This window comes from Hyperoodon ampullatus (assembly GCF_949752795.1).
Source record: "Hyperoodon ampullatus genome assembly, chromosome: 15".
In the NCBI taxonomy this organism is placed as follows: Eukaryota; Metazoa; Chordata; class Mammalia; order Artiodactyla; family Ziphiidae; genus Hyperoodon; species Hyperoodon ampullatus.
In genome coordinates, this window is record NC_136928.1 from 67,499,202 (window position 1) to 67,513,315 (window position 14,114).

At 44.4% G+C, this 14,114-nt stretch overlaps 1 protein-coding gene across 2 annotated transcripts in view; it reads left to right on the top strand.

Annotated features, from left to right (window-relative positions):
- Window positions 1-14,114, top strand: part of IFT172 (intraflagellar transport 172) — a gene marked incomplete at its 5' end in the record, with an annotated part of 41,694 nt that overhangs the window by 19,832 nt on the left and 7,748 nt on the right. For both annotated transcript variants that reach the window (XM_079720864.1, XM_079720865.1), the window contains 15 exons: window positions 2,337-2,473; window positions 2,706-2,813; window positions 7,024-7,108; window positions 7,397-7,489; window positions 8,021-8,098; window positions 8,336-8,584; window positions 8,765-8,843; window positions 9,043-9,163; window positions 9,356-9,500; window positions 10,532-10,621; window positions 11,214-11,311; window positions 11,486-11,621; window positions 11,707-11,823; window positions 12,163-12,305; window positions 13,892-13,985. In XM_079720864.1, the coding sequence (XP_079576990.1) occupies window positions 2,337-2,473; window positions 2,706-2,813; window positions 7,024-7,108; window positions 7,397-7,489; window positions 8,021-8,098; window positions 8,336-8,584; window positions 8,765-8,843; window positions 9,043-9,163; window positions 9,356-9,500; window positions 10,532-10,621; window positions 11,214-11,311; window positions 11,486-11,621; window positions 11,707-11,823; window positions 12,163-12,305; window positions 13,892-13,985 (1,773 nt within the window). The remainder of the gene's footprint in view (window positions 1-2,336; window positions 2,474-2,705; window positions 2,814-7,023; window positions 7,109-7,396; window positions 7,490-8,020; window positions 8,099-8,335; window positions 8,585-8,764; window positions 8,844-9,042; window positions 9,164-9,355; window positions 9,501-10,531; window positions 10,622-11,213; window positions 11,312-11,485; window positions 11,622-11,706; window positions 11,824-12,162; window positions 12,306-13,891; window positions 13,986-14,114) is intronic.

Sequence of the window (14,114 nt, forward strand, 5' to 3'; positions counted from 1 at the left end):
TTTTTCCGAGGTCCTGGATCATGTTCATTATCATTATTCTGAATTCTTTTTCTGGAAGGTTGCCTACCTCCACTTCATTTAGTTGTTTTTCTGGGGTTTTATCTTGTTCCTTCATCTGGTACAAAGTCCTCTGCCTTTTCATTCTGTCTATATTTCTGTGAATGTGGTTTTCCTCCCACAGGAGGAAATTGTAGTTTCCTGCAGAATTGTAGTTCTTCTTGCTTCTGCTGTCTGCCCTCTGGTGGATGAGGCTATCCTAGAAGTTTCTTTAGTGAAAGTCTTTTGATGATAAACGTTCAGGTTTTGATTTTCTGAAAATGTTTTTATTTAGAGCTTTGCTCTTGAAAGATACTTGGACTCAGTACCGAATTCTATATTTTTTTTTGACTATGTTGGGTCTTCGTTGCTGCACGCGGGCTTTCTCTAGTTGTGGCGAGTGGGGGCTACTCTTCGTTGCGGTGCGCGGGCCTCTCATTGCAGTGGCTTCTCTTTGTTGCGGAGCATGGGCTCTAGGCGTGTGGGCTGCAGTAGTTGTGGCGCGCGGGCTTCAGTAGTTGTGGCGCGTGGGCTTCAGTAGTTGTGGCACACGGGCTCAGTAGCTGTGGCTCAAGGGCTCTAGAGCACAGGCTCAGGAGTTGTGGCATGCGGGCTCAGTAGTTGTGGAGCACGGGCTTAGTTGCTCCACGGCATGTGAAATCTTCCCAGACCAGCGCTTGAACCCATGTCCCCTGCATTGGCAGGCGGATTCTTAACACCTGCGCCACCGGGAAGTCCCCCCAGTTCTAGATTGACAGTTAATTTTTCTTAGCCTTTTGCAGATATTGTCCCATTGATTGACTTCTTTTGTTCTGACAAGTTTATTAATAGCCCTTTCTGTGTAGGTAATCTGTCTTTTCTCTCTGGTTGCTTTTAAAATCTTTTTTTAGGCATGTTGAAATTTTACTACAGTGTGTCTAGCTATAGATTTCTTTTTATTTATCCTGCTTGGTATATATTGTGCTACCTGTAATTGTGAGTACCCATATTTCTATCAGTCTTGGAAATTTCCCAACCATAATCTCTTTAAACTTTGCTTCTTCTATCATATTCTCCAGTCTCTCCATCGAAACTCTAATTAGGTATATGTTAGATTTCTTGTTCTGTCTTCTGTACCTTTTTAACCTGTCTTTCATATTTCCTTTCTCCTTCTCACTCAATGCTACATTCTGGATAATTTCTTAAGATACATCTTTTAGTTCATTAATTCATTTTCATCATTGTCTAATCTGCTATTTAAACCATCTATTGAGTTTTTTACTTCAAAAATTAAATTTTTCATATGCTTTTATTTGGTTCTTTCTCCAATGTGACTGACCATTTTTGATAGTCTCTTGTCCCTTGCTTAATTTTTCATTTCATCTTTTAGGTCTTTAAACAACTCACACATAATTATTTTATATTTCATAACTGTCTTTTTTCATAACTATTATTTTTGATATCTGAGACCCATGGAGGTCTAAAACTGTTGTTTATAGGTATTGTTTACTCATTTAACTTTTTGGTTAACTGTTTGTTAACTTATGTTTTGGTAGTTTTTTATTGTGAGCTCATGTTACATTGAATGTAATCTTTTGGAATCCTGAGGGCCTCAAATAGGCATGTTTTCCTCCAGAGATGATTTGTGTTTGCCTCTGCGGGAATCAGGCATATTAATGACCTGTACCCCTTTGGTTCCCTTTACTGAAGAGAGGATCCCCAGTTTAATGAGGGAACCTTAGATTTGGCCTCCCCATCCTGCTGGAGGACCCAAAGTTTATTCTCCTAATACTGTGTTTGCCTTCAGGGCAACTGTATTCTTCCTACTTGCTCACCTTCCATTTTTTCCTGCTCATGTTTTTTTGGTTTTAGCTTACTGACCTCTTTCTCTCTTGCTTTCTTTTTGTGGGGACTGGGGGAGGGAGTAGGAAGCATTCCTAGTGGTTTCTTCAGTTGAACTCAGCAATACATTAAGAAGTATGTTCAAGTTGAATTTTAACAGGAGGGCCTTTAAGAATACCAAGTCATAGTACTGCTGGCAGTACTGCTGGCAGTGGCAGAAGTGGATGTCACACTTTGTCAACTTATCCCTAGCCATTAGTGCCATCATAGCTATGAGTGTACTTTAACCCAAGGATATTACCATACATAGGGAATTTTTATCTGCCTGAGATAAACTAAATGTTAGAAAAACAGGGGCCACTGTAATTCCCTCAGTGTATGAGCAGTAGGGTTGAATGAGGGTGGGTCTTTGCTGCAGTTGACTCAGTGGAAATGCTAACTTGGAATTCTGGTGGGATGGGGGTGTTGAATTTTTACAGGGTGATGTTGTAGGTCTGGAGCGGGGCGGGGGAAAGACCGAGGTGATGGTGACTGAAGGTGTGACTACAGTTGCCTACACACTGGATGAGGGCCTTATTGAGTTTGGAACAGCTATTGATGACGGCAACTACACCAGGTGAGGGGCTAGACTGGTAACCAGCAAGGTGGTGGGAAATTCTGGTTCTGAGAACCTGGGATGGGTAGTAAAACTGGCCATGTCTAAAAAGAACGTGGTGTCCTGGGAGGAGATTAGACAAAGAGGACAAATAATTGCCTGCCCCCGTCCTCTCCTGCCCCATCGCTAGTATTCCTCGGTGTCTGCCTGACCCTGGACTCATTCCTTGTGCTTTGCTTCCTTCCCTCTCCAGGGCAGCAGCCTTCTTGGAGACTCTGGAAATGACCCCAGAAACAGAGGCAATGTGGAAAACCTTGAGTAAGCTGTCACTGGAAGCAAGGCAGCTACACATTGCTGAGAGGTGAGTTGGGCTGTGGAACCGAGGTGCCAGGCAGCTAGGAGGGAGGGATGGCCATGCGGGTATCTCCCCCGTGGGCTGCTCCTCCCCAGTGTTAAGGCAGCACTTCCCTTCCCATGCCAACAGATGTCATAGAACCCTTCCGTGGTACAGTTATTCCAAGCATCCTCCCATCCTAGATTATGAGTATGTCTTTTATTTATTTTTTTTAATTTTTATTGGAGTATAGTTGCTTTACAATGTTGTGTTAGTTTCTTGCTGTACAGCAAAGTGAATCAGTCATATATATATATATATATATATATATATATATATATATATATATATATATATATATATATATATACTCTTTTAGATTTCTTTCCCATTTTAGGTCACCACAGAACATTGAGTAGAGTTCCCTGTGCTATGCAGTAGGTTCTCATTAGTTATCTATTTTATACATAGTAGTGTATATATGTCAGTCCCAATCTCCCAGTTCATCCCACCCTTCCTTCCCCACTTGGTAATCATAAGTTTGTTCTCTACATCTGTGAATCTATTTCTGCTTTGCAAGTAATTTCATCTCTACCATTTTTCTAGATTCCACATATAAGCGATATTGTACGATATTTGTTTTTCTCTTTCTCAGTTACTTCACATAAGGGTGTGTCTTTTATTGTTGTCATTCCCCAATCTTGCAACTAGGTGCCCCTTCAAAGTTTTTAACATTCATACCCTACAATCCACGTGTTGATGTGTATATTCCAGGTGTTGTATAGGAGTGGAATTTATAGGACAAACATGGGACTCCAGACTCTCTGATTTCAAATCTTGGCTCCATTTACCAACTGTGCAACTTGAGAGAGGTTAACTTAACCTTCCCAAGCCTTGGTTTCTCCATTTGCTCTATGAAATGGGGATGATAACAGAATTTACCTCGCAGGATGGTAAAGAAAAATGGCAGTGGTAATGGAGAGCAAATGAGAGGACCTGTGCAAAGCACAGGTTGGAAGTGCTCTTTAAAGGTCAGCTGCTGCTATTTTGCCAAGGAGTCATCCTTGGTCCCTTTTTTCCCATCCCCTCACAGCTAGACTCTCAGCAAGTCCTAGGGACACTGATCCAGGGTCTTCAAAACATATCCTGAAAATTAATGCACAGAAATCTCTTGCATTCCTATACACTAACAGTGAAAAATCAGAAAGAGAAATTAAGGAAACACTCCCATTTACCACTGCAACAAAAAGAATAAAATACCTAGGAATAAACCTACCTAAGGAGGCGAAAGACTTGTATGCAGAAAACTGTAAGACACTGATGAAAGAAATCAAAGAGTATACAAACAGATGGAGAGATATACCGTGTTCTTGAATTGGAAGAATCAACATTGTGAAAATGACTATACTACCCAGAGCAATCTACAGATTCAATATAATCTGTATCAAACTACCAATGGCATTTTTCACAGAGCTAGAACAAAAAATTTTACAGTTTGTATGGAAACACAAAAGACCCGAAATAGCCAAAGCAATCTTCAGAAAGAAAAACGGAGCTGGAGGAATCAGGCTCCCTGACTTCAGGCTATACTACAAAGTTACAGTAATCAAGACAGTATGGTACTGGCACAAAAACAGAAATATAGATCAGTGGAACAGGATAGAAAGCCCAGAGATAAACCCACACACATGTGGTCACCTTATCTTTGACAAAGGAGGCAAGAATATACAGTGGAGAAAAGACAGTCTCTTCAATAATTGGTGCTGGGAAAACTGGACAGCTACATGGAAAAGAATGAAATCGGAACACTTGCTAACACCATACACAAAAATAAACTCAAGATAGATTGAAGACCTAAATGTAAGGCCAGACACTATAAAACTCTTAGGGGAAAACTTAGGCAGAACACTCTATGACATAAATCACAGCAAGATCCTCTTTGACCCACCTCCTAGAGAAATGGAAATAAAAACAAAAATAAACAAATGGGACCTAATGAAACTTAAAAGCTTTTTCACAGCAGAGGAAACCGTAAACAAGACAAAAAGACAACCCTCACAATGGGAGAAAATATTTGTGAACAAAGCAACTGACAAAGGATTGATCTCCAAGATATACAAGCAGCTCATGCAGCTCACTATCAAAACAACAAACAAACCAATCCAAAAATGGGCAGAAGACCTAAATAGACATTTCTCCAAAGAAGATATACAGATTGCCAACAAACACGTGAAGGGATGCTCAACATCACTAATCATTAGAGAAATGCAAATCAAAACCACAATGAGGGGCTTCCCTGGTGGCGCAGTGGTTGAGAGTCCGCCTGCCAATGCAGGGGACATGGGTTCGTGCCCCGGTCTGGGAAGATCCCACATGCCACGGAGCGGCTTGGCCCGTGAGCCATGGCCGCTGAGCCTGCGCGTCCGGAGCCTGTGCTCCTCAACGGGAGAGGCCACAGCAGTGAGAGGCCCGCATACCACACAAAAAATAATAATAATAAAATAAAAAAACACAATGAGGTATCACCTCACACCGGTCAGAATGGCCATCATCAAAAAATCTAGAAACAATAAATGCTGGGGAAGGTGTGGAGAAAAGGGAACCCTCCTGCACTGTTGGTGGGAATCTAAATTGATACAGTCACTATGGAGAGCAGTATGGAGGTTCCTTAAAAAACTAAAAATAGAACTACCATATGACCCAGTAATCCCACTACTGGACATATACCCTGAGAAAACCATAATTCAAAAAGATGCATGTACCACAATGTTCATTGCAGCTCTATTTACAATAGCCAGGACATGGAAGCAACCTAAATGTCCATCGACAGATGAATGGATAAAGAAGATGTGGCACATATATACAATGGAATATTACTCAGCCATAAAAAGGAATGAAACTGAGTTACCTGTAATGAGGTGGATGGCATAGAGTCTGTCATACAGAGTGGAGTAAGTCAGAAAGAGAAAAACAAATACCATATGCTAACACACATATTTGGAATCTAAAAAAAAAACGGTACTGATGAACCTAGTGGCAGGGCAGGAATAAAGACGCAGAGAATGGACTTGAGGACCCAGGGGTGGGGCAAGGGGAAGCTGGGACGAAGTGAGAGAGTAGCATTGACATAGATACACTACTAAATGTAAAATGGATGGCTAGTGGGAAGCCACTGCATAGCACAGGGAGATCAGCTTGATGCTTTGTGACTACCTAGAGGGGTGGGATACTGAGGGTGGGAGGGAGGCTCAAAAGGGAGGGGATATGGGGATATATGTATACGTATAGCTGATTCACTTTGTTGTACAGAAAAAACTAACACAGCATCGTAAAGCAATTATACTCCAATAAAGATTAAAAAAAAGAAAATGCTAACAGATACAAGTATTTTGTACACGTGTACATGCATATATATATATGAACACAAAGTCAAATTCTATATGTTAAAAATAAAAAGTGATCCATGTGATTGTAAAAAAAAAAAAAAAAAAAGTATCCTGAATCTCTTATTTGTTCAAGTCTACTGTGTCCACCCTGGAATAGACCACCACCATCTACATGCTGTGTTGCAAAGCCTCTTAATTAGTCTCACTGATACGGTTCTTATACCCCTACGATCCATTCACCCCATAGCAGCTGAGGTAATTTTTTAAAAACATAAATTAGATTATATCATTTTCTTGCTCAGAACCTTCCAGTAACTTACTATTGTACTTTGTATAAAACCCAAACTCTTTGCATGTCCTAAGGCCCCACAGGATTTGGCCTCTGCTTTCTTCTCATATCAGGTACTTGCCCATTAGTCTCCAGCCGCACTGGCATCCTTTTGTGCCTTTGAGCGTGCCAGGCTCACTCCTGCCTTAGGGCCTTTACACTAGCTTTTCTCTCTGCCTGGAATAATTTTTCTCCATCTTGTCATGATTGGCTCTTTCTTGTATTAAGGTCTGAGCTCAGATGTCAGCTCCTCAAACAGGTCTCCTCTGACTACCAACTTAAGGAGTCCCCGTAGTTTTATTTTCCATTCTTTCAAATAATCTTTGTTTATTTGTTTACTAATTATTTGTTTCCACTAGAAAGTAAGTTTCCTAAGAGCTGGGCCCTCCTCTGTCTTATCCCTTTTGTGTCCCCAGTGGCAAGAACAGTTTCTGGCATATAATAGGTGCTCAGTATATCTACTGAACCAATGAATTAATGATGATTCTATAATAATATTACTGTTATTGCTTCCATACTATAGGTGCTTTTCTGCTTTGGGCCATGTAGCAAAAGCTCGATTCCTACACGAGACCAATGAGATTGCAGATCAAGTGTCTCGGGAATATGCAAGTATTCTCCTCCTGATTCGTTCAGTCTTGCAAGCTGAGATTTCTCCTGGTTCTCAGCCCCGCGACTCTTAGCTTTCCAGCCATGGCTAATTTCCTCTACCCTGCCCCCCACACCTCTACCTTCAAGTCAGACCATTTTGGAATTGCTTGCCAAACCTCGAGCCTCTAAGCCCCATGAAGGTTTCAGCTTCCTAAGCCTTTTAGCCTCCATGTCTCTCTGGCCACACAGACAGAATGGCTCCTGTGGCACCAACAGAATAACCAGAACCTCCTTTTTCCCCACAGGGTGGAGAAGGAACAGACTTTTATCAGGTCCGAGCACGTCTAGCCATGCTGGAGAAGAACTACAAGCTGGCCGAAATGATCTTCTTAGAACAGGTAATAGCAACAGCAGAACTGGATGGAAGAGGGGATCAGAGGGGGAGAAATAGAGAGGCAAGCTCGGGAGGAGTGAGCACCGGTCAGCTGGGTTACCAAAGGTCTGGGGAGAACTTTCAGAAAGGTCTATACAGTTCATTTCGCTCCTCCATAATTTCCTCCTCTGTGTCAGTTCTTACAATTACTTCTTTCTTTCATAAAAAGTCTACTGTCTCCCCGTGTACTCCAGAGCCTGTCTCTGCAATTCTTGTGCGTGGAGGTAGATCCAGATTTTGTGAGGCCCAAAGTTTATACACTTTGAGGAGCCCTCTTTAAGAAAAGTTGCTTTGGAAGGAACCTGTGCAAATAAGGTGCCCTGAAGCTTAAGTTTCTTTTAGTTTCATACTAAATTCACCTCTGCTTGTGTATACGTAAAGGATGAGGCTTTCAGTCCACACAGGCCGGCATCTTAGCTGGGCTGAGGAGAGCTTGCTGATTTCTGATTCTCGTATCTTCCTGGTGTCCCTCTTTCCTCTTGCTGGGTTCCCCTAGAATGCTGTTGAGGAGGCCATGGACATGTACCAGGAGCTACACCGTTGGGACGAATGTATCGCTGTGGCTGAGGCCAAGGTACCAGTTCTGTCTTCCCCACAGTTGTTCAGAACTCACTCCCACCAATATCAGAAACCTCCTCTTGTCAAGGAGACTGTGGGAACTGCAACAGGGCGGGGGCCAGGACCTGATATGGTGAGGAGTTAGGACATTGGTGACAGGGAGGGTTTCTGTTGTTACAGTGGGATTGGAGAAACCTGGGAAGCAGCAGGGCAGGAGGGATGTGACTCCTGGTCCTCTCTGTTGCGTGTCCAGGGGCACCCAGCCCTAGAGAAGCTGCGCCAGGGTTACTACCAGTGGCTGATGGACACACAGCAAGAGGAGCGAGCAGGCGAACTTCAGGAGAGCCAAGGGGACGGGCTAGCAGCCATCAGCCTCTACCTCAAAGCTGGGCTCCCTGCCAAAGCTGCTCGGCTGGTGCTGACCCAAGAGGAACTGCTGGCCACCACAGAGCTGGTAGAGCGCATCACTGCAGCCCTTATCAAGAGCGAACTGTATGAAAGGGTATGGCTGGCTTCCTATTCCTGTCCCTTACCCCCAGGGCTCAGTGCCCCTTTCCTACCCAGAGGGGTCTTGGAGCACATAGCCCTCCCTGACTAGTGGCTGATTCACCTCCTTTGGGGGCTGATACTTTATTTTTGTGTAGTAAGGGTATCTTTGTAGTAATATGGAATGTGTTAACAGGCAGGTGATCTCTTTGAGAAGATTCGAAATCCACAGCGGGCCCTGGAGTGCTACTGTAAAGGCAACGCATTCATGAAAGGTACTAGCCACCCACAGCCCATCCCTCAGTGTTGTGGACTGCGGCCCCAACAGTCGCCCACACCTGTTCTGTGCCTCTGCTCAGGCTGACTGGCTTCAGTGCTCCGCTGTCCCTCCACTTCTCACCTGTATTCCATGCCTCATTTCTCTATCTCACTTTTCCTGAAGTCTGAGCTGAGTGCCCTCTCTGTCTCTGGCAGCGGTGGAGCTGGCTCGATTGGCATTCCCAGTGGAGGTGGTGAGACTAGAGGAGGCGTGGGGGGACCACTTGGTGCAGCAGAAGCAGCTTGACGCGGCCATTAATCACTACATTGAAGCCAGGTGTGGTGGTCCGGGAGTGCAGAGGACATTTGGGCATGAGACGAGAGGTGATGGGGGAAGTTAGGGTGCCAGGGCCTTTCTAAAATAAGAGAGATCTCAAAATGTCGGTTGGAATATGCTTGAGGTTTCCCTTTACCTCCATCTATTTTCCTCTTTGCTCATACATATTTACACCTTTCCCAACTATGCCAGGTGCTCCATTAAGGCAATTGAGGCTGCCCTGGGTGCCCGCCAGTGGAAGAAGGCAATTTATATATTAGATCTACAGGACCAGAACACTGCGTCCAAATACTATCCTCGTGTGGCCCAACACTATGCGTCTCTGCAGGAGTACGAGGTGAGGGAGAGCCCCTTTCTGCAGCCTGAAGCAATGCGGTACAGGATGATGAGGAGGGAACCCAGAACAAGAAGTGTTCCAAATCCTTCTTTCTGGGACCCAGCAGTGTCACCACCCTGAATGGGAAGAAAGAGGTTTATTTCCCCCATTTCATTCTAACATAACACAGACCCCTCTCCCAGACATATAAAGCAAGTCTCTAGCTCTCTTCCTGTACAAGCATGAGTGATGCTTCATGGATAACTCCAACATTAGCAGGTGCAAACTAGTATATACGGGACGGATAAACAGCAAGGTCCTACTGTACAGCACAGGGAACTATATTCAATATCCTGTGATAAACCATAATGGAAAAGAATATGAAAAAGAATATATATATACACGTATAACTGAATCACTTTGCTGTACAGTAGAAATTAACACATTGTAAATCAGCCATACTTCAATAAAAATTTTTTTAAATTAAAAAAAAAGAATAGGGACTTCCCTGGTGGCGCAGTGGTTAAGAATCCACCTGCCAATGCAGGGGACACAGGTTCGATCCCTGGTCCGGGAAGATCCCACATGCCATGGAGCAACTAAGCCTGTGCACCACAACTGCTGAGCCTGCACTCTAGAGCCCACGAGCCACAACTACTGAAGCCCCCGCACCTAGAGCCTGTGCTCTGCAACAAAAGAAGCCACCGCAATGAGAAGCCCGTGCACAGCAATGAAGACCTAACACAGCCAAAAACAAATTAATTAACTAAAAAGAATAACTCCAATATAGTTAGAGTATAGAATTGCCTTGCATTGCAGAAACGTGAGGCCCTCTTAAACTCCCACTGTATTGTCCTCACGTTGTTTCAGGCTGGTCTTTTTTCAAAACAGTAGGAAGTCTGAAACCCCTGTAGTCATCTTGTCTTCTCTGTGACTATAGGATAATGGTACCCCAGGCTCTGCTCCATCCCAAGTGAGGTTTGTTCTTTCCTCCTGCAGGCTGCTTTCACTCTGATGCTCTGACCTTTTGCCTCTGCCTGTCTCAACCACAGATTGCTGAGGAGCTCTACACTAAGGGCGGCCAGACGAAAGACGCCATAGACATGTACACCCAGGCTGGCCGCTGGGAGCAAGCCCACAAGGTAGGGAATGGGCGGAGTTCATGAGAAGAGAATTCCACCTTTGTGGTTATGTTACCACTTTCCTTAGTCTCTGATCTCCCCACTTCGCTGGGTTCCCTGAAAGCTGAGGAAGAGTACCAAAAAACAGTCTGGGTAACTTTGATCTCTAGCCATAGGGAAAGGCAAGGATGAAGAGAGGCCCTTGTTCCCAAACCCGCGCTTCTGAAGACAGCAGATGGGCTTGGGGGCTAGGGAATCTGAAATACCTCTGCCGAAGCTCTGGCCACACTGCTAACCGTCCTCGCTTCTGCTCCCAGAGCCCAGTGGGTACAGTAGGAGTAAGGTAGTGGGAATAGGTGTCCCCAGCACAGGGTGTCTCTGGCCCTCCTGCCTTAGCAGAATGTAGTTCTTACTCTGCTCATTATGGACTTGGGATTCCCTGAACTGACTAGGAGGGTGACGCTAACCAAATGCCTATGGTTGTTGGGAAGGTTCAGAGTTCCTGAGAAAACAGGCTCCCTTGAAGCCCCACTTCCTTGTCCGCTCCGCATTTCCCTCTGCTTCCCTTGGAAATTGGTGCCTGAGGCTACCCTGGCTCTGTGTGTCCGCACAGCTGGCAATGAAGTGCATGAGACCAGAAGATGTGTCGGTGCTGTACATCACCCAGGCTCAGGAGATGGAGAAGCAGGGCAAGTACCGAGAGGCTGAAAGGTGAGACGTGGCCCCAGGGGAGGTGTAGCAGGAAATGGGGCTTCAGGGCTAGAGGGAGGGATGGGGTCTGCAGATACGTGCCCTCTGCCCAGAGGCAGTGACAGAATCCCTTAGGAACGACTCTAGCCGCAGGAATCTGGTCTAGGAGGCCGCAGGTGTATCTCCTGTCCCCAGGCTGTATGTGACAGTGGAAGAGCCTGACCTTGCCATCACCATGTTCAAAAAGCGCAAGTTGTATGATGATATGATCCGCCTAGTAGGGAAGCACCACCCAGATCTCCTCAGCGACACACACCTACACCTGGGCAAGGTGAGCTCTTCTCCTGCCCCTGCCCATCTCTCCCCCAAACAGGCTCCATATCCCCCTCTCTCCATCCTGATCCACCTCTCCCCAGGAGCTGGAGGCTGAAGGCCGACTACAGGAGGCTGAATATCACTACCTTGAGGCCCAGGAGTGGAAGGCAACAGTGAATATGTACCGGTCCAATGGGCTTTGGGAAGAGGCCTACCGGGTAAGGAGTTCTTACCCTTACTGGGTAAGGAGGTACAGGGTTCATCCATCCCTCTTTCCCACTCTCAAGTAACTGTCTAATTCTAAACTGGTCATGGGTGTCTTTGAAAAAAGTCCACACCTACGCACAAAATTTCACATACAATTTTAATGGTTTGTGAACGACCTGAAATCCATCCTGGGACCCTAATCAGGTTAATGGACCCTGAAACTTAGCCCTCTTCCTACTGTTCTAGGAGAGGCACCTGATCTTTTTCCAAGCTGAGGTCAGGTCAGAGATGAGAAGGGAGCAGCCATGTACCCCTGTATTGGAGGATTGCCAAGTGGCTTTGCTTTTCAGGTGGCCAAGGCTCACGGAGGAGCTAATGCCCACAAACACGTGGCCTATCTGTGGGCAAAGAGCCTGGGAGGTGAGGCTGCAGTTAGACTGCTCAATAAGCTGGGACTCCTGGAAGCTGCTATTGACCATGCTGCTGACAACTGGTGAGGCCCCAAGCCTTCTCTCTGCTGGCCCCATTCCAGACAGAGCCTCTATATAGAGAAAGGAAATTGATGTATAACTGAAAAGCATTTCTAGAGGCTGAAGCAAGAGTGAAGAAATGTGGTAAGGAGAGATCCTTGGAAGAACCTGATAGAGAGGCAAGAATAATTAGTAACTCTGCTCCTGTTCCCCAGGAGGCTCAGAATGGTGTTTAATCTTTGGCTATTCTAAGGAGAAAGGTGGAAAGAGAACAGCTGTTAAAGCTAAAATGCACTAAGCCAGTAACTTACTTCTGAGTAACGGAAGTGTGATTCCATTAAATGCAAAATGAGCTTTTCTTTCCTTTTTAAAATTAAGTTAAATTATTAATTTTTTGAAGTGTAGTTGATTTATAATATTAGTTTCAGGTGTCCAACATGGTGATTCAATATTTTTATAAATTATACTCCATTTAAAGTTATTATAAAATATTGGCTATATTCCCTGTGCTGTATAGTGTATTCTTGTAGCTTATTTACTTTTTACATAGTAGTCTGTACCTCTTAATCTCCTAGCCCTGTCTTGACCTTCCTCCCTTTCCTCTCCCCACTGGTAACCACTAGTTTGTTCTCTATATCTGTGAGTCTGTTTCTGTTTTGTTATATTCGTTTGTTTTGTTTTTTTGGATTTCACATATAAGTGACAACATAGAGTATTTGTCTTTCTCTGTCTGACTTATTTCACTAAGCATAATACCCTCCAGGTCCATCTGTGTTGTTGGAAATGGCAAAATTTCATTTTTTATGGTTGAGTAGTATTCCATTGTATATATGAACACATCTTCCTTATTCATTTATCTGTTGATGGACACTTAGGTTGCTTCCATATCTTGGCTGTTGTAAATAGTGCTGCTATGAACATTGGGGTGCATGTATCTTTTCTAATTAGTGTTTTTATTTTCTTCAGATATATACCCAGGAGTGGAATTGTTGGATCATGTGGTAGTTCTGTTTTTTAGTTTTTTGAGGAACCTCCATACTCTTTGCCCTATTGGCTGCACCAAATTCCATTCCCACCAACAGTGCACAAGGGTTCTGTTTTCTTCGCATCCTCACCCACATTTGCTATTTGTAGACCTTTTTTGATGATAGCCATTCTTACAGGTGCAAGTTGTTATCTCATTTTGGTTTTGACTTGCATTTCTCTGATGATTAGATGATTAGAGCATCTTTTCATGTTGACCCTCTGTGTATCCTCTTTTGAAAAACGTCTATTCAGGTCTTCTGCCCATAGTGAGCTTTTCTTAAGTAAATGTTAAGAACACCAGGAGTAATCCTGCATCGAGTCAGATTGCTACGGGTAGTTTTACTTGTCTTGGGAAGATTATTTTTCTGCTAATGTAGATGTGGCTCAGGAGGAGGTGGTCAGAGCACCAGGAGTCCTTCCTCCCTGTCAGTGCTGTGCTCTCTGTGCTTCTCTATCATTTCATATTGATTGTCTTTCTTAATCTGTGCCTTTTCCTCCCCTCAATCCTTGCCCTCTGTTTTTCTTTTCCTCTTATAAAAGAAAGTGTAGAGTAGGCAAACCTTATCTGCACCTTCCATTTCAGCTCCTTTGAATTTGCTTTTGAACTCTCTCGGCTGGCCCTCAAGCACAAAACCCCTGAGATTCATCTCAGATACGCTATGTACCTGGAGGATGAGGTATGGATGTGATTCTTCTCCATTGCTTTTGACTCTGACCACAGAGCCCTCCTTCCCACCCCCTAGCCCACTGCTGCCAGGCAGTCAAACCTCCTGTCTCATGGCTGCCTGTGATGCCAATCTCTGTCT